At 31.4% G+C, this 21312-nt stretch overlaps 3 protein-coding genes across 8 annotated transcripts in view; all 3 read left to right on the top strand.

Annotated features, from left to right (window-relative positions):
* Window positions 1-530, top strand: part of LOC134273448 (C-type lectin domain family 4 member M-like) — an 89996-nt gene extending 89466 nt beyond the window's left edge. Inside the window, exon 4 of one of the 3 annotated variants that reach the window (XM_062755644.1) lies at window positions 3-530. In XM_062755644.1, the coding sequence (XP_062611628.1) occupies window positions 3-223 (221 nt within the window). In that variant the 3' untranslated portion in view covers window positions 224-530. The remainder of the gene's footprint in view (window positions 1-2) is intronic. The other 2 variants (XM_062755643.1, XM_062755642.1) reach the window with 2 other exon arrangements.
* LOC134273450 (fibroleukin-like) overlaps window positions 1-20897 on the top strand; it is a 61527-nt gene extending 40630 nt beyond the window's left edge. For 2 of the 4 annotated variants that reach the window (XM_062755648.1, XM_062755647.1), the window contains exon 5: window positions 20603-20897. In XM_062755648.1, coding sequence (XP_062611632.1) covers window positions 20603-20838 — 236 coding nt within the window. In that variant the 3' untranslated portion in view covers window positions 20839-20897. Of the gene's footprint in view, window positions 1-14432; window positions 14644-15956; window positions 16100-18420; window positions 18524-19779; window positions 19960-20602 lie in introns of those variants that run through there. The other 2 variants (XM_062755649.1, XM_062755650.1) reach the window with 2 other exon arrangements.
* On the top strand, window positions 2014-8145 carry LOC134273445 (fibrinogen-like protein 1). The gene is made up of 5 exons (XM_062755637.1): window positions 2014-2253; window positions 3858-4000; window positions 4977-5079; window positions 7365-7541; window positions 7718-8145. The coding sequence occupies exons 1-5, from the start codon at window positions 2040-2042 to the stop codon at window positions 7957-7959; spliced, it is 879 nt and encodes a 292-aa protein (XP_062611621.1). The 5' UTR covers window positions 2014-2039; the 3' UTR covers window positions 7960-8145.
* Window positions 20898-21312: the final 415 nt, after the last annotated feature.

Below are 21312 nucleotides of genomic sequence, written 5' to 3'. Positions count from 1 at the left end.
AGGTTTTCAATATACCTGGATTGGATTGACAGATATTCTTAATCAAGGTAGCTTTGTCCTTATTTCAACTGGAAGTAAACCAACATACACGAATTGGCACAAAAACGAACCCAACAATTCTGGGAATGTTGAGCATTGTGTTGAGAAGTGGAATACAGGGTTGAAATGGAACGATAAACGATGTGACACCAGACGTTCATTTGTTTGTGAGATGGGTCCTTAAAACATAAGTTTTCTATTGAAGTGTGTTCTATACGCAAAAGGACAAATGTGAAGCATCAACATACACAGCATAAGTAGCATATTTAACTGTACATATATTCCAACTGATACCAATTCACAATCAAAATTACTATAGAAAATGATCTACTTTTATCATTGCAGAATAAGCTTTTCAAATATTGTCTTAATTAAACAAAGGAACAGATGAATGTTTTATTTTTTTTTCAAATACTATACGAGGGTTGTTTGGAAATTTTGTGGACTAGTGTCTTATAATTAAAACCGCTAAGATACGTCAATGACATTTTATATACTGATGACATTTTATATACTGAAACGGTACATTTTTTCTTAGCATAGATCTTTTTTCTGATTGATTAATTGAAGTAGCCTCTAGAACTTGAACACGACGACTTGGATGACACTAAAAAAAAAACTTTGAATTATCTTTAAGTACTTCCATATCAACATGACGTCATGATCACCAGAAATGTCTTCAAGGCAACACGTTAATTATATATACAAGTTAACTCTGAAATAAAAAAGCAAAAGATTAAAGAGAAAACATGATATATTTTACAACAATAATTTTAATTGACCATTTGAAATTCCTATTTATTTTTTATACGCCTTTAAAAGGTTGCTTGACTTTTTTTTAATGAAACTCTTTTCGGAAAATTGGTTTTAAAATCTTCATATATCTCAAGGGGAAGATTTAAATGGTACCAATCTATGTACAATGTATAAACAGTAATAATATATAATACATTGCATAATAATATATAATACATGCAAAATTTTGTTATATATTTTCTCGTAAGATGTTTTAATATGCAGTAAACGGTCGATGATCATGTATACTGAGATGTATTATGCAATGAACAGAGGTAAAATGATCTGTAAAAAGGTTTTTGTAAATGATTTATAAAGATTAACACTATACTATTTTGTTAATTATTATACGGGGAGGATATTTTCACACGATGAACTTGGAATACATTTGTTATCGCTTCCCTAAGACATAAATTATGATAGTAGAAATAATTTCAATGTGTAGGCACATTCTCTTGAAACATTTCTAACACTATTTATAGTGCAGTTCGTCCCAGGCACTTTTAGGTACACCGATTGGACTATTGTTTTTCTTATTAGTGTAGAAATAAAAAAAAAGTCATGTTATGTCTTGTGTCGAAGTCAATTATGTACAACACACTGACTTTATTTTTTTTTTGGTTGTAAGTTATTATCAATTCATGTGATACATGTACCACACCTATTGTTTCGAACCATTTATGTATAGAGATCCAATTGTGTATATTGACTACATTTATTTTCCAAGCCTATACATTGATTCTGAAACCGAGCAGAAAATATAATGATATGGGTCTTATGCACTTTAATGCGCCATATAGCCTTATAAAGCTTCCCATAGAGTAGTTAAGGAATTTTTAAAAAAATGAAAAAAAAAATGCAATGAATTAAAATAGTGATATGCGGAATGCTACTTCCTCTACCTTTTCAGTAATCATTGTAAACATGTAATTATATTTATTTTCTTTAGTGTATCTGAAGATTTGTCTGAAATCTATTACAATGCAAGACAAACAAGCAATTTAAAATAATTGTGTTCCCCTCCTTTCGGTAACCTTGATACTTAGATGTCATATTAAGACATAATGTTTCAAATATGAAATTCAATTATGTAAATTAACAACAGCGCTAACGTCACGCATCAGATCAACGTTGTATAAAGTGCATATTTTAACTACCTGTGCAAAAAAAATATCACTAAATTTAGAAAACAAGAAGTTTGAAAAATGGCGACCGTTTGGATTGTGCTTTGCGTCTCTTGCTTGTTTTTGACAAATTCTCTTTGTACGGATTTGAACAAACTTGAATGGGATAGTTATCAAATGAATATATATGAACAGGTTCTTAAATTACAGCGAGAGGTAGAGCAATTACGCCGGGAAAACAAGGAAATAGGAGAAATATTGATAACAACAAAGAATAACAGTCGTTCCTGTATATGTAAGTTTAATTAAAATACATTATTTCCCAAATTGGGAGGCTTTGAACTAGATAAAATTTTAATTATGCTGTGAAAAGTTTGCACTTTTTTCTAAACCTAATATTTCTAAATGTACAAAATAACGTGTTAAGCTTAAAAAATCAATGTTTTTTCATAGGAAATCCGCATCAAGTAAAAACAAAAACATCTCATTGATCAATTTTAGTAACTTATTACAAAGAGAGATAACACAATTATCTTCTTTTCAAAGCTACAAAGAGAAATGAGTAATTTCCCTTTTCTTGACAACTAGTTAGTGGACGTTTTATTAGATAAACACTATTCCTTTAATCTAAACGACATTTTATCAATTATATTTTAAAGAAATTGGTGCATTAGCATTATTTTAAGTTGATAACATTACGCTTTTTATTATAAAGACAGGTGATAAAACCATTTTTTTTTTCTTTGGTGGATACTTTATATAACGTCAAAGATTTAGAAAAGTGAATAATTCCTGGAATTGTCTTTCCTTCGTCTTGGAAAATAAAATACTTTTGGAAAATACATGTATAAGTGAAAACGTCAATGAAATAACAAATAGACAAATCATACTCAGAAAATGTTTACATATGAAAGTTATATCAGAATATTTCAGTCAAGAGCTTTAAAAGTAATATATACGTTACAAAAAGCTTATCTTACAAAAATATACCAAGTAAGATAAATATTATTTAAAAACACAGCTGTATGGTGAAAAATTACTAAAATCACATAGCCTCTTTTATACTATTTTGCATTTCCTCATAAAATTCACATGACGTAGTATATTTTTATAAAGTTTACATAATGTTTAGCACTAACGTAAGATATTTTGAAATCTGTTTTCATCTGTAAACGTTTATTGAGTCAATCTTATGAAAATCAGATTCTTAGATCCGCTTACATAGAGAGCTATACAAGGATTTGAAGAAATCCCATTCAGGGTCTTCTTTTTCAGCACTTTGTTTTGTACAAAACAATAAGATTTTCTGGACAGCTATTTACACTTCTATATTTGTTTTCCCGAATGTCTTTTAAGTACAATCTCTCTGATTGGTCAAACTTTTAATGAATAATCTTTTTAGATAGGTCACCGGAACATGAAACTGGATGGGGTTTCTTCAGATCTTTGAAGAGCGATCTATATGAGCGGATCAAAGAATCAGATTTTTACTGAGTATTATTTGTCCATATCTGTTACTTTGTTATTCTGACCAAAGATAAAAGAGGCATTTCCTGTCTTTAAGAAAACAAATAATTAAGAATCAGTATCTTAAATACTGTTTGTTATCACCATGTATTTTATTAGTATCATCGTTTTGTTGAACTACTGATGAGAAAAAAAAATACCTGCTCGAAAAAGCCTACCTCTTCCATTCACTTTTGAAATGTTTGGCCAGAGATTTTTTTTAAAATTTCTTTGATCTAACAGATCAAAATATATAGTACACTGTATTTTAGAAATAGGACTTTCCATTCCATTATACAAGAGTGTTGATAAACTTAAAAATCGACAAATGTATCTAATATTTATATCATCTGTCATAAATATACTTGACGTATCAATCGATTTGTTTTTCAGGTAAAAGAACACCCTTTGATTGTTCGGATATTTACAAGAATGGCGAAAAAAAGTCCGGAATTTACAAAATATACCCATTCGGTGAAAACAGTCATGGCATTTCCGTACTTTGCAGAATGGATTCCGAATTTGGAGGAAGGACGGTACAAAAAATAACTTACATGATAAAATACAATCTATAGAATAACAAACATGATACAATAAAGTATGTTGAGTAAATAACAGGATAAAACAGTGCATATTAAATAAATAACATGATGGAATACAGTTCATACAGTAAAAAATTAAGAGGTAAAATACATTGTATAAAGCAGCTACCATGACACAATACAGTAAAAAGAGTAACTAACATCATTAAATACAGTGCTTAGAGTCATAGCAGGAATAATCCTGCGTCGAATGGACAGTGAAAATTTATTAAAGTTCTCCATATTTTCAATGTACATATATCGATCGCAGCAAAAACAACTATAAGGGACTCCACTAATGTATTGGAATAAACAAAAGGGGAGGGACGTTTTGGCGGCAAGATGAAAACGAGGTCTGCTTTACGAATGAGTGCGAAAAATTGACCCAAAGAGGACCCCAAGCGAATCAATGAATCGAGCCCGAGGTTTGCATTGGGTTCGCTCTTAAGTTCTTAGGCTGGTCTGCTCGATACAATTTTTTGCATTTAGATGTACCATACAAAAATACATATGATCAAATTTGGATATCAATTGATCTCGTTGTATTTCCTTGATTTATATAAAGCTCACAACAATAAAATTGTACACATGCATATTGATAGGATTTGGCCATATCGTTTAAATGTTATTGCAACCTTTGTTTCAGTAATCCGGAAAGATTGGTACACTTTTAAACCTTTTCACAAAAGAGCACACTACGAAATATAACTCAGCTATACTTGAAATCTAACATATTGTCATTATCTGAAACATGATACCCTGCAACCATTTAAATCATTAAGCAGCCAACTGATTTTAAAAATACGTTGAAAATTAAAAAGTATTTCAGAAAAAAAGTTATACGTGTATCTTCGTAAAACTTTTTATTCTTCAGAAAATGTTGAGATTCATCTTTGATTAATCAGTACTTTCAGTACTTCCTTTCATTTAGGTTATACAGCACAGAGACGACAAGTCACCCAGGATAAATTTCAATGCTACCTGGGAGGAATACAAGCAAGGATTTGGGAATGTTCGAGAACAATATTGGCTTGGTAATATAATAATCCAGCTTTACCAGTTCCTACAAATTATTCATAAGTTTTTATTTTAAGCACCTCCATAGTGAAAATTTGCAATACGTAATTAAAGGTGTATGGACACAGAATTGAAGTTAAGGTCAGATGACACGTTCCTCAAAAATATATAATTTTTCCTTAGAATTTGTCATTGAAGTAAAGGTACCTAAACACGTTTCCTCACAAAAAAATTAGGCTACCTTACCAGGCATTTGGACGAGATACCACAGGGTCACATTTCTTAAATAATCCTTATGGATAACCTTATGAATGGCCTATTTCACAATTTTTGGTGTACTTATATCTAAAACCATGTTAAAAAAATGTACAAATCAGAAGAGAATGACAAATATAAAGAATGTTTGAAAGGGAAAAATGACATATATTTGAGGAACGTGTCATCTGACCTTAATATTTTCTGTATAATATTCTAACTAATATATATTTCAATGAAATTTCACACAAAAATATAATTAAATCTTACTCATCCAAATGTTATTAAACATTTGAATTTTTAGACTGGTTTGATTGACACTTTCACCAATTTTTTTTTATTCATAATACTTAGAAAAAGTTTCAATCTTATGAATGCATGAAAAATATCAAAACTATAATCCAAAGAATTTAGAGTAGAAATGTTCAAAAGCAAAACATACACACAGTATATTTTCAGTGCCTGCAGTTGTGGTGAGCAGATGCAGCCGATGAATCGTAAACATCAACAATAACAGAGCTCGTGTCCTGTTTACAAAAACTGTGTATGTTTCACGGGTGTGATCAATTAGCTAAACTTTGTACACAAAGCTTAGAGCGGAATGCTTGTGAAGAGGTTTTGCTTTCTAATGTTTAAAATCTGAATTTAAATTGTTATCTGGATTGAAGTTTTGATATATTTCATTAATGCACACCATGATTGCCACATTTTCTAAGTATTAAGAATAAAAGTAAGCCGAGTGAGAGTACAAAGATTTGTCAATCAAAACCCATTATTGAAATCTGAAGTTTAAATAACTTTCAGATGAAATATTTTTTTAAATATATTTTAATGTGAAGTGCTTTCAAAATATATAAGTCATGATATTACACAGCAAATACTTACATCAAATCCATGTTCCTTTAAGGTCCTTTGACAAGTGAGATAACTCTAAAAATAAATGTCAATTATAAATCAAGTTAAAACGCCTTCTGTTTAATTTTTGTCCTGCAAGCTTTTATATTTCGTTTTTTTTTATTTGTATTTAACTAATATAATATATTCATTTGCGTTTGGAAAATCATAAAAGTTAAACGTATTGTGCAGTCATCTACATGAGGGTTCATGAACTCTAACTATAGTTGATACTTTACTTTTTGCTAGGAAACTTTTTAAGTTGAAAGTCTATCAAATTTGATAAAAGTAACATGTATGTAAAATTTTGAAATAATTTGGAAATACTATGTGATAATAAAATCCGAAATCCATAGTAAAAAACATAGATATACTAAAATAACAAAAAATGCAGCTGTTCACTATACATGTAGTAAAACTATTGTTAACAATATAATTTTTGTTCTGGTTTGCTTTTATAAATCTGGTTCGAGATGTTAAAGAGAATACTCAATTTATTTTTCATGAAGGTGATCAACAAATACTTTTTTATGTGGTATGTTCAAAGGCTGGACAAATGAACAAAACAGACATGTTTAATTTGAAACCATTAGCTCTAAAAAGAAAATATTCCTTCGCACTGCGTAAAGCTAAGGCTGGTGACGTCATTCATGAATTTGACAAGAGAGGTTTTCTTCTATTACTCAATAGTATTGTTATCAAATATAATTATTGTACAAGATTTATCAGTAGTCTTCAAAATTAATGAATTCTTATTTACACATCATCATTTTGTTAATTTTATTTTTTACGCTTCTTAAATTTTTCATGACCTCGAAATTTAACTTCCAACACGGTGCATTACAAATTTAAATTCGGACCTGCCTTAATGTAGCCGAGAATGAGTCGATCGGAAAAGAATGTGATAGTCAAGGATAAATATTTGCTTTTACAAAGCATGATAAGGTTTAAGAACCTATTCAACACTTAATATTAATGTATCCTTCAAACCAGATTGTTCTTATTTCATGGTATTTTTATACGTAAAAGCCCCGCATACTATCACTCAATTCGTAATATTTCAAGATTTTGTTAAGTATTAATATGTCTTGTGGAAGTTTTTGAGCATTTTCTCTTTAGATGGGATTTAAGCAATTTTTTTTCTTCTCTCTAGGAAATGAAGTCATTCATAAATTGACAACGACTTTCGAGTACGATCTACACATTAACATGTGGGCATGTGTAGTTGACAATTTGTGCTTCACATTTGTAGCAGAATACAGCTCATTTTCTATCTCTGGTGAAGCTGATGGTTACAGACTTTTCTTAGGAAAAGAATCGGGAAATGCCAGTTAGTAGTATTGCTTCTCAAAACCTTTTTAAACATGACACATTGAAAAACTCTTATTTGAAGAAAAAAAAACACAATATCTTCTGCATGAAGGAATACATTAGAATGTTTTAGCTTTTATATCTAGAAAGCATTGTCAATAAATGGTTTTAAAAGGTTGTAGTTTTATCTTTTAGGTGATGCCTTTAGGGATCCTACATGTAATATCGTAAATCAGCCTTTCTTCACCTTTGATCATGACAACGAACACAGGTGTGCTTACCGAATGGCCTCAGGATGGTGGTTCAATGAAAACAATAATTGTGCTAGCGCAAATTTAAATGCTCCTAGGTCTGTAGTTAAATTTGGAAATTTATCATTTCATGTGCATCAATATGTGTTACCATTTTCGGAGATGATTATTGGAAGACGTAATTAAAAAGAAAACAATGTTTACTTTTCTATTTTTTTAACCTTTTAAAAAATACATCTAAAAGTGAAAACAATATTACTTTTCTTTAAATTTCTGTATTTAATGCATCGAAGATGTCATTAGGCACAGGTTTCTTTTCTAAAGTTCGTTCATATATGAATTTTTGAATAAGGTTGTTTAATCATAATTTATAAAATTGTATTTTGTTGTTCAAAATATGTTTAATCATAATTTAAAAATTCCTTTGTCATGTTGTTTTTAATGTTTGTTTTTGCTAAAGAATATATATATAGCAAATTCGGGCAGGAAAAAAAACCTTAGTGAAGCTGTTTTTTGTTGTTGTTATCTTTACTTGTGAAACCACAGTCGCTAATCTAAAATTTCATATTATCTTTATGGATTTTTTTTTGTTTTTTTTTTGAATGGTCATTTATTGATAAATAAATGACAAAGCAAACGACATATGTCAGCACATAGTATAATTGACAATACCAATACAATTAAACACATTGCGTAATAGAAACAAACGCATATAGCAAAAAACATCATAGAATCTTAAGTTCACAATATTATTCAATGAAGTACGCAAAAATGTACAGTATAAAACAGAATGCGTATTTCAGACCTAAACAGTGTCAAAGATGAGGCAACATCCGCCCTTCTCATAAATTCTGAAATGAAATGCACGTTTGAAATCTTAATTTAAAATCAAAAATTAAACAGAGGGCAACAATCGCCCTAACAATTAACAAAGAAAGCTTTTTCAGATATGGAGGAGAGGTGGGAGGCGGCATAAGAAAATTGTAAACATGTTTACCGCGAAAAATAAATATGGAGACTATCTTTAGATCTTTTAAAGTTAACTCTTTACAACTTACTGAACTGTTATGCAACATACACTTAATGTTCACGTCATAGAAATAGAAATTTACCATTTCCCCGCAAGCACCTTTTAGCTTGGTACACGTTTCTCTAAAGTTTAGCGTTAATAATATTATGACGTTATATTTTAATACAAAAATAACTGTTCTTATTTTATGAGATTTTTACAAATTAAAAAAAGAAGGAAATTGGTACTAAATTAAAGATTAAATGAACTTTTTAAATTGCGTGAAAATGCGTGATTGTGGGGAAACGGTATATGCGTGATTTTGCGTTAGAAATAGGAAATTGTATATGTGTTAAAATGCATGACTGCGGGGAATGGGGTTTATGCATGTCTGAATCTATTTTCGTTTTTCTGAATAAAATATTATTTTTAAAATGACGAAGGAAACCAAATGGACTTAAAAACAAGTATATAACAGTCCATTAGAAGACTTGAGTCCTTGTCTTCAGCAATTATAATTTTAAAATAAATACATAAAGTAGATACACATCTTTTTTGATAATTATATTTTTATCGAAAATCTATAATAATCCAGTTAAATATTTTAACAAACTTTTACTTGGTATATTGTGGTGTTTATTTTTATATAATATTTTATATCTTTATGGTTGTATTACATATGGTGTACAGTGGACTGTTTTTAACACCAGACAAATGGTTTATTGTCTTTATGTTTATTCAGCTTTGTACTCATTTAAATCTAGACATTGTCATATATTCAAAACAATAGATTTGATTACCAACATTTTGTTAACTTGCTTATTATACATGCATTGCTGTGTTTTGTAAATCAAAACCAAACATTGCGACTATAATTTCCTAATTGGACGTTTTGATATAGTTTTGTTACTAAAACGTAAGACTGCTAATCATGTGAGTCCATCTCCACCAGTTATGAGATCCACCACTACAGCAAGTTTCCAATTGATGCGTTTTGAGAAATCATCATGGACTTGGAAATATTTTTTTATTTTGATTTTGTTGTATAAAATTTCTATCTTTCGGTGATATTGTCTCAGAGAAGTAAGGTATTGTGACTTACATCTATTCCAAAAGCTTTGCAGAAACTGAATTTGTCGTTTCATGAATTCATTCGCTTTATAATGATTCATTAGAGAATTTTCGGTGGCATCCTCTTCATTAAAATAAGGGAGAGGTTAATCTTCCTTCATATAAGTACTGAGATGTTTAAAATCATCTGGATCTGTTGATATATAAGTCAGCAGTCTGCCATTAAAAATTGCTTCTTTTCCATATTTAAGGTGTGAAGAATCTCCACATAAATCTTTGAACGTCTAAGAACCTTCAGTAATGAAGTCTTAGTGAATCCAATTAATTTATCCCACCATCCACAATACCACGGAGCCCGACTAGGGATGAATTTCTATTTTATATCATATTCAGCAAGTTAAATTTAGGTAATTCATTATTTCGAATGTTCGTGTTCCTAAACTAAGCTGGGATAAACAGGCATTGTCACGAATGAAGTTAGGCGCATTTACATTCAGATTCAAAGGAGCTGATTGATAAATGTTCTTATTTACTTGACTTAACGTAAACTGAGTCTGTTCAGGCAATGTATACTTCTTTGATTCTCTTAACTGCAGCCTTAAGCCTAACATATACTCAGCTGATTCCTGTATTTCTTTTTGTATCTATTCTTCTTCCTTTTCAATCCTTTAATAATGTCTGCGTTAATGTATTCTAATGTATTCTCCCGCTCCTCTTGCAGTATTTACAACATTTACACAGTCATTCAGGTTTTATTAACATGAAACGCAGTCAGTTTGGTTTTACCATCATGTGACACAGTTATTTAAGGTTTATAATCATTAAGTTAGTTTTTATTATCATGGTAAAGTCACTCAGGTTTTATCATCATGTGCATGTAACACGGTCACTTAGATTCAATCATCGTGATCGTTTTCTTTATCTCTGTACCATCGATAACTGTGGAATTCCAAGGCTGGTACAAGTGTGCTGGATTCCATGGACTGTTAAGGGAAACCAAGTCACATGCATGTAACTACATACCACCCTTCCTCCTCCTCTTAAATAAACAACAAAGCAGTTATGTGTCCAGCTGTCGTATTCTCTGTCTAATGAAACATATGAAGATACGAACACTATTCAAGATAAAAACTCAATTAAACAATACAAAATAGGAGCAAAGTAAATACGGACCTCCATTCATCAAAGGTGGGATCAGGTGCTATGGAGGAGTAAGCATTCCCTGCCGACCGGTCACATCCGACCCTTGCTCTTTGTCATGAACGGGAAAATAACTAAAAAATCCGTCGTCAATTCAGTGCATAAATAATGAAATAATAATTTGTATGAAAAACGTCTAGGTAACTGAAAGGCATTCCACTTAGGTCAGCGCTAGATATCCTTGTCATCAACACACTATCACTTATGCAAAAATCAAAGATGAACATAAGATAGGCACTACTTTCAAATTGATCTTTATTATTAACATACTGTAAAGTTAAAGAATGTCACATATTGTAAATTATATTATTTAATTAACTCGTAATAATCATTTTATAAATATTGAGCATGATTAAATTTTATATTTAAATTTATAACGAACAAGTGAATTCAAGAATTGCATTACTTTTATTATGATAAACTATTAATGGCGTGTTTTCTAATTTTTGTTATTTGTGTTTCTTGGATTTTAATGTACTTCACAGGCAAATCAATACAATTTTCAATGATCAGGACATATTCAAAAATGACGTACTGTACATAACAGGTTATCCAATGGAATGTTATAATTTTGCTAACAAATTATTTATTATTTGAATATACCCACGCAGTTCCGGATCGTTTGTTATTGCTTGAAGTTCTGTTTCGAATTCATAGCTTATCAACATTTTAGCACTGGGTTGGGCATAAAATAAATAAACATTATTTGATTATTTCTTATTTTGAGTTTGATGATTAAGCCATTAGAGGAGTACCATATTTACCAAACCTGAGGGGCTACGTAAATATTGCATTTCGGGGTTGCAAAATCATTCATATGACCGAGAAAACAGCAGTACTTATTGTATTATATGATTCAATGATTGATTGAAACAATGTCGCTAATAAATCATAACAACCAGTTGCAAATGTAGGGAAAATGATAAGAATTAGAGCTTGTATGCTGCGAATACTAAGGAATGTGTATTCAGTTTTCAGTTTATATATCTTTAAATTGCAGAAGTCAATTGTCCCATGTTTAATATAATACAGCAAAAAAAAAAAAATACTCAAGTTTTGTAAGAGGTGAAATGTTTAGGTGTGTATATACACTGTAGTAGATTTTCCCGAGTGATTAAAAAATTAACTAAAGATTTTGTTTAAAAAAAAAAAAAAGGAGAATGTGCGGAATTGTAGTCGCTACGCTTGGAATATATTTTGATGAAAAATGGATATAATTTTAAATATGTGGATTAGTCTAATTTCTTGCAAAATATTTCGAATACCAAAAATAAGAGGGCTCGCCTAAAGCACTTTTTTTTAGGTTTACCGTATACTCAGTTTTATTTCTCGATGGAAATTAAATATTTAAAAAACCTGTGAAAAACTTGTGACGTATCCAACTTATTTTCAAAAATATAGAACACTGTCACGTGATAACATAATTTATGTCAATAAATGTGTTGACACATGTAGTGAGTGATTCTGTTATGCAAATTGACTATATTTATGCGTGCACGAGGCTGGGGTGTGGCAGCCATTTTCAGACTATTTTTATCTCCTTTAAAAGGAGAGCTCCATATGAAGATATAGAAAATGATTAAATTTTAAAACTAAAATGTATGATTTTTTTCTTTGTGAAATGATAGTAGACAGCTTAAGTTACCGTATCTAAAAAAAAATAAGTTAAATCTGGTGGTTAATTTGTGATTAATTTGTTGACCCCCCAGCCTCCTTAAATGCACTTTAATGCCTCGAGAAGACTTGAATAGCTTTGCACTGTGCAGTAAATGTGTATACAATAATTGAAAAGCATTATGAGGAACTAATATTTCCATTTAAAATTGTTTTCCCTATGATAAACACTACAAAAGTGAATCTTGTTAATTGCTCCGTGATGCCTGTGGCATGTAAATTTCTCTATTGATATAATACTGAAAGGTCAAATGTCAAACTTGCATGTACATGTATATGAGTGGTGTAAAAATACACCGAAGAAAAGTAATGTTTTGTTTTATTGTTTACTAAGTAATTAGATATGATATATCTTTTTACAAACAAATTAAATTATGAATTATCTTCGGATCAAAAGCAAGTCACTAGCGTATAGCGCAACACTGTCCTTTATCACTGAGACCTCTCGAGACCGAGAACTTCGCTTCCGAAAACATGGTAAACAACCCATCTAAACCACGTGGAGAAATTGGCATTGCCACATAGATCATCCGATACAGACATTGTCTCTCAGTAATTACCACCTAATTTCTTACGCAATTCAACGTCCTCTATTATTTTAACACACGCAATTGTTTCCTGACCATGCTGACCAACTCAATCCCGTTTCATCAACTGCAAAATTGCATTCAGTAGGGCGGTGGAGAAGTGGCCTACGGCCTATACACATGTTCGTGCTTCCGAAAACTTAAATCTAGGTCACATATATAATTAAAATTAGCAAGATTGCTTTGATAGTAATATGAAATTCTTTTGTTGTTTATTTTTTGAGATTTGACTGCAGTATAACTGAATTATCATTCAATTTGCTTCGTGTTTGTATGGTACTTTTTTAATATAAAATTTGACGTCATAGGGCGGGGCAATGTAACGTGGAATGCCTCCTGTATTTCATATATACTAAATAAGACGGTATTTCGATTAATTTTAAGATTGTTTTTTCAAGTAAAAAATGGAAATATAAGGAATCACTGTCAAGTTTTGAGAGTATGCCAATTTTAGCATAACGGGCTTCGTCCGTTATGCAAATTATCCCATGTTTCCCATTATTGTTGATGCCCTGGCATTCTCTTAAAACTAGACAGTGATTCCTTAAATAAACTCCTTTTTACAATCTGGGAATTTTAAGTAATCTGCGTATACATATGTATACGTGTTCTTATATTCATTTTTTTTAACGTTATAAGTAGAATTGTCTGCTATCTTTAAGAATGCAAGATAACAAATCTATTTATTAGCATCCCAAAAAATTCATCAAGAAAGGTCATTAACAGCATATACGGTAATCTACTAAACAGAGTAAGTAGAGTAAGGGACTTTTTGGCTGGATATTTAAACCTTAAAACATTGTTAACGTGAAATGTATTATAAAATTCTATTTATTGCATAAAATCAACCAAAATCCTTCAATGAAATTTTCTTATTGGAATAGGGTTGTTCTATTCAAAACCGAAACAATCCATTTAGTTTGAGTATTGATTTGAACTAACCGTTGCGTTTCATAGACGTTAAATAACACCAACATCACAAGTTAGATCAAACTTATATAAAGTGCATCATTCAATGAACTGTAAAAAAAAATTAATTACTAAAAATAGAAAACAGGAAGTTTAAAAAAAAAATTGCGACCGTTTGGATTGTGCTTTTCGTCTTTTGCTTGTTTTTAACAAATTGTCTTTGTACTGATCTGAACACACAAGAACGGTATGGTGATCAAATGAACTTGTATGAACAGGTTCTTAAATTACAGCGAGAGGTGGAACAATTAAGTCAGGATAACGAAGACACAAATGAATCATTGACCAAATTACGAAAGGTTAACGAAGAAACAAGATAATTGTTGACAAAAACAAAGAATAACAGTCGTTCATGTACATGTAAGAATAATCAGGATATCTTTCTTTAATTAGGAGGCTTTGTAAACATGCTGTTAAATTTTGCATTTTAACCTCATATTTCTCAATGTAAAGTCAAATAGGAATAATCAATAATTTCACAATTCCGCATCAGATAAAAGAAATGCAGCATTGATCAAATTTATTAAAAAGGGAAATAACTTATTTTTTTTATTCTTTTCTAATTTGAAAAAGAGAAATGAGTAATTTCCTTTTTATAACAACTAGTTTTCATCATTGTAAGGGGGCCGTTCCCCAAACGCTCCCGATTTTTTTGCATAATTCCTGTAAAATTTTTTAACATGCTTATTATCGAAGGATTTCATATAAGATTTCTAAAAAGTGAAGATGATATCAACTATCTGTCATTTAACGCAATGCACACACACGCACATCCATGCGCATGCTTAATGATCATGGCATGTTTTTTAAATCATTAACATATCTTTATATCCTAAGAATCAATATAAAGACATAAAAATATATGTTACCCTTTTTTTCAAATATATTGGTCATTTAACGCATTTTGTACGAGCTCGTGCATGTATGTCTTTGCAATCAATTTTGAAGGTAACATAATGCAGTAATCCATATACCTTATATAATTTAAATTCTAAATTTCCTCCTGTAAAATTAAAAACTAAGAAAGTTAAACCAGTTTAAAGTTTTAGCCAATCAGATTGCAACAGACGTGCATGTGCTTGCTATCATGACAATTCTTATATATCATGATGTGAATCTTCATAATGTATGACTAAGTTAAAAATCTCATAAGACTATGACACAAAACAAGAAAAATAATCAGACTTAATTTTCAGCCAATCAGAGCGTTTCATAAAAAATTACAAAAAAGTTACTTCACTATCAATTATATTGGTCATTTCTCGTGCTGTACGTCCGTGCTTTTGCAAGCAGGTGCGCACAAAATGATCTTAAATCTACATAACATGCATACTAAACTTCGTTTGGGAAACATAATCACATGTTGTAGATAAATGTTTTATGAGAAAATAGTATTCTTTTACTCTAAACGATACTTTATTAATCATCCTTAAAAGACTTTTCGCAATGACATTATTCAAAGTTGATAACATTATTCTTAGTTTATAAAGAAAACAATTAAGTTAGAATCATCTTATATTATCATTTTGTTGAATTACTGATAAAAAAAAAAAGATACATGCTAAAGAAAACCTCCCTATTGCATTGAATTAGTTTTGCGATTTTTGGCCTAAGAAACCTTTATTTCAAATTTCTTTGGCCTAATAGCTCAATATTTTTTTTATTTCTTCCAGGTAAAAGAGCTCCCTTTGATTGTTCGGACATTTACAAGAATGGCGAAAGGAAGACCGGGATCTACAAAATATACCCGTTTGGTGAAAACAGTCATGGCATTTCCGTACTCTGCAGAATGGATTCACAATCTGGAGGCAGAACGGTACAATACAATACATAGAGTAACTAACAAAAGCTATCGTCAAGGTATGTTTTTGTTTAAGTAGGTTAAACTCCAAGGTCAAATTCAAAAGGCCAAAGTTCTTTGTATTCAATTTAAAGGTCGTTTCACATTGATTACATATGTGAAGTATGAAAGCCCTCTCTTACCGTTCAAAAGTTATGGCTAAGGTTAAAGTTGTTTTCACAGGAACAGAAATCTCCAAGGTCAAGGTCAATATTTAAAAGCTTTTGATTGATTGATTGTATTTTGTTTAACATCTCTCTTGAGAATTTTTCACTCATATGGAGACGTCACCGTATGCCGGTGAAGGGCTTCAAATTTAGACCTATACTCGGCACTCAGGGCCCTTGAGCAGTGAGGGTTCTTTCTCTGGTGCCAGCGCCTACCGTGACACGGGACCTACGTTTTTAAGGTCATATCCGAAAGACCCCTGACTTTCACTTCTAGTGCCGAGCGCTTGGCGAAGGAACAGTCACAACTATTGTTTACGTCTTAGGTATGACGCGGCGAACGCTCTACAACTAGGCTACCTTGACCGGTTTAAAGCTTTTTGGCATTGAATGAAAAGTCTTGCCACAGAATATACATATGTGAAATATAAAAGTCCTAGTATCTAAAATTCAAAAGCTATGGCCAAAGTAAAAGTTTGGATTTTTGGGGGTAAATGTGGGTCAAACTTCAATATCAAATTTTGTGGTACCCAAAGAAAGGTCTTGTCATAAAAATACACGTGAAATTTGAAAATCGTAGCTACACTTTATCAAATGTTATGGGCAACTGTTATAAGTTTTTGTGACGGACGGACAGCTAGACAGCTAGACGGACAGATGATTGAGATTTAATGCCCCCTCGCTTTCGCGTAAGCGGGTCACAATATAGTGCATAGAATAATTGAAATGATAAAATACAGTACGTAGAATAATTGAAATGATAAAATACAGTGCATTAAGTAATACTGTGATAAACTACAGTGGATAGTGTCACGAACGTGACAAAATACAGGTCATAGAATAACTAGCATGATAAAGTACAGTGCACGGAGTAATAAACATGATAATAAAATACAATAATTATAATCGCTAACATGATAAAATACAGTACATACATAGAGCTACTAAAATGATAATATATATGTGGTACATAGAGTCCCCAACATGATAAAATACGGTACATAGAGTCTCTTACATGATACAATATAGTACATAGTCTCTTACATGATACAATACAGTACATAGAGTCTCTAACATGATACAATGCAGTACATAGAGTCACTAACATGATACAATACAGTACATAGAGTCTCTAACATGATACAATACAGTACATAGAGTCTCTAACATTATACAATGCAGTACATAGAGTCACTAACATAATAAAATACAGTACATTGAGTCACTAACATGATAAAATACGGTACATAAGGTAAATGACATTATAAAATAAAGTGTGAAGAGTAACTAATAAAATAAGAATTAGATATGAATTGCAAATCATTCCAACTCTTGATGTATTAAAAGATCATAACAAAAACAATGTAACATTTGCATATTGCTAGGATTTGTACATTGAAATCAACATATTGTTTGAATGTTTGTATGACCTTTGTTCCAGAAATCTCGAAATATTTGTACATTTTCAAACCTTTTCACAAAAGAGCCCACTAAGAAGTTTAACTCGACAATAGTGGAAATATAAAACATATTGTCATTATCCGACCCTGATACCCTGCAACCATTTAATTCAATAAGGAACCAACTCATTAAAAATATCATGAAAATCTAAAATATATTTTAGAAGAAGTTATACGTGTATCTTCTTCAAACGAAAAATACACGTATGCATTCTTTTTAATCTTGAGAAAAATGATTGATTGATTGATAGTATTCTGTTTAACGTCCTTCTCCAGAATATTTCACTGATATGGAGACGTCACCATTGCCGGTGAAGGACTACAATTTTAGACCTATGCTCGTCACTTACGGTCTTTGAGCATGGAGGGATCTTTATAGTGCCACACCTGCTGTGACACGGGGCCTCGGTTTATACGGTCTCATCCGAAGGACCGCCCCATTTAGTCGCCTTTTACGACAAGCAAGGGAGTACAAACGACCGAATCTAACCCGGATCCCCACGGGGTCTTGAGAAAAAAGTTAAAATATCATTAATCAGATCACTGAAATTGTCGACAGTTGTGTTTATTATAGAATACAGTATTTTATAAGATCGGGAGTCCAATGTTACATTATCAATATAAAAATTACGTTAAAATTATATAAATGAAAGTAATTTCATTTATTTAGGTTGTTCAGAACAGAGACGGCCCGTATCTCAAGACAAATTTCAATAGTACCTGGGAGGAATACAAGCAAGGATTTGGGGATGTTCGAAGGGCGTATTGGTTGGGTAAAAAAAAACCCTGCTATACCAGTTACTATCAATATTATATAAGTTTTCAGATTTAAAATTTTAGAGCACTCTCCGATAAGATTGATTAATTGTATGTTGTTAACGGCCTTCTCAAAAATATTTTACTCATATGGAGACCCGACCACTTGCCGTGGTATTTTTGATATTTGACCCAGAATGAAAATTGACCCGGGGGTCAGCAGCATAAATACAACAACAGCATAAAAACACATATTTATGACTTGGTTTTCACAACTGTGATTTAATCCCTAGGCCTGGGAATAGGTGCGTGGGGTGGGGGGGGGGGCTAGGGATGTTTAACCCCCCCCCCTTTAGAAAATTAGAAATCAACCTTTTTGATCATCAACAAAAATCCTTTTGTTAAAAATCATCCTGATTCCACTTAAAAGAACCCTGAAGTTGATATTAAAAGGGCGCTGGAGTTCCTCATCAAAACCTTTTTTTCTGTTTTCGATTACCAAAACAAAAATATTTCGATGGGCACTAATTGTGTTCCTTTATAGGCCGGCCTGTTTTAATATTTCTATGAAGAAGCATCAGAATATATTTAAAAAAATCTCCACATGCATGGCAAGAAGGAAAAGTTGCTGTGGCTTCAATTCAACATTTAGGTACACCAATGACGTATGATCAGGTAACAATAGTGACTTCAGTTCATATGCCGACTCGATATGCCCCAGGGATCTGTAAATTAATAATTCATTCCCGGGTCAATTTTCAACTCAGGTCAATATTCAACTTTACACCGTTGGAAAGCTGCAAAATTTTTGTTCTATACTCGGTACTAAATGCATCTGGGCAGTTAGGGATTTTTATCGTGCCAACACTTACTGCGAAATGGGACCTCGTTTTATATGGTCTAATCCGAAGGACCGGCCTTTAATTCGAACCCGTGAAGTAAGGATCAACCCCTTACTTTGCAACTGACTCTAGAGCAGATATTCTAACCACTGATCCACGCGGGTGACTTTCATTTGTAAGAGAGATAACTCAAAAATGTCTATTATTAATCAAGTTTAAATATCTTCTCTGTTTAATTTTTGCCCTTAAGGCTTGCTATAATATTTCGGGTATATGTTTGTTTTTAACTTGTATACTAGTAATACAGCCTTACAGACTATCACTCACTTTGTAACATTTCATAGAGAATTAAATGATATTGTGTTTAGTGAAGTTCATTAAAAATTTTATATGTAGACGATATTTTAGCATAGTTTTTTCTTCTGTGTAAGGAAATGACGTCATTCATATGCTGACTACGACTTTCGAATACGATCTACATATTTACATGACAGGAATAGGACCGAACGGTATTCGTGTCTACACATATGAAGTAAACTACAGCTCGTTTTCTATCTCTGATGAAGCTGATGGTTACAGATTTTCCTTGGGAAAAAAGTCAGGAAATATTAGTAAGTAGTATTGCTTCTCAAAACCTTTAAGGTATGGAACATAAAACACATGTGTCATGCTATAATTAAGCATCAAGACAGGCGAAACGACTTTTAAACGATTATTTTCTTTTTGCAAAGCAGACGCATACAACTCTATACAATAAAATACACATTCAAGTATTGTAAAAAATATTTTTAAAACACAATTCTGCATTTCCTCCGATATCATTTTAACATGTAGACTATGATTTAATAAATTTATATAAATGAGAAGACTATAGCGTATTTCATGAAATGTTTCTATGCAAATATTTTGTATGTGCATGCAGCATACTTTTCTGATGACTCATAATCATTAGGCTCGTGTTTTTCTCAAATGTTTGAACATGGCGTTCATTGGAAAGGCAGCCATTTTATAATACATGTAGTTTAAAAACTACAACTTATTTTTTCTGAATTTTCATAACGAATTTTAAAATGAAGGACTATTGGAACTCCCATTACCAACAAATGTTTTGGTATTACACTCTTATTTGAAAAAAAAAAACAACAAAAATTCCTATGCATGGAAAAATACATTACCGGCAGATTGTTTCAGCTTTTATATCTTGAAAGCGTTATGAATTAAGGACTTTTAAAAAGTTGTAATTTTATCTTGTAGCTGATGCGTTCAGGGATCCAAATACATGCATAGTAAATCAACCTTTCTTCACCTTTGATCATGACAACGAACATAAGTGTGCCAACAGAATGGCCTCTGGATGGTGGTTCAATAATTGTGCGGCGGCAAATTTAAATGCTCCTAAGTTTGGAAACTTGTCATTTCCCGTCTGGCTTCCCCTTATCGAATCAGGAAGTCGGCTTTATTATTCGCAGATGACTATTGGAAGACATTAGAAAAAAAAATATAACGTTCAAATATACATATTTTATCAATTTTGATGATATTAAGCATGTATGACACTAGTTAAATGAAAATGACTTTACTATATTTACGGAAGACCGTCTACTGATTTTGTTGGTAAAGATTATTCTTTTTTTTTTCTTCTTCTTCCTAGACGACAACTTTGAAGCCTTTTATCTCATTCATTTTTCATTTTTTTTTTTTGATTTCGCTCAAATTATAAGAGGTTCTAGAAGTTACTAAACTCTATCAGAATGCTGTCTAAAATTTCAAAACGTCACTTCCGCTTTTGAGTTATTTCCCTTTTAATGAAAATGTATAGGCTTTCGTTTCCAGACAAATGCTCAAAGACGGTTAAAGCTGGAGCAGAAGTTCTACTGATTTTAGTTCATAGAAGGATTGAAGTTGTGAACATTGGTTTTTGTTTTTCGATTTCTCTATTCAAAATGGCGCTATATAGGGGTAAA

Source organism: Saccostrea cucullata, unplaced genomic scaffold (genome assembly GCF_032062105.1).
Source record: "Saccostrea cucullata isolate Sc308-1 unplaced genomic scaffold, CSIRO_AGI_Scuc_v1 ctg3719, whole genome shotgun sequence".
Taxonomy (NCBI): domain Eukaryota; kingdom Metazoa; phylum Mollusca; class Bivalvia; order Ostreida; family Ostreidae; genus Saccostrea; species Saccostrea cuccullata.
The sequence above is the reverse complement of the archived record's forward strand: the minus strand, read 5'-3'. Positions and strand labels throughout refer to the sequence as shown.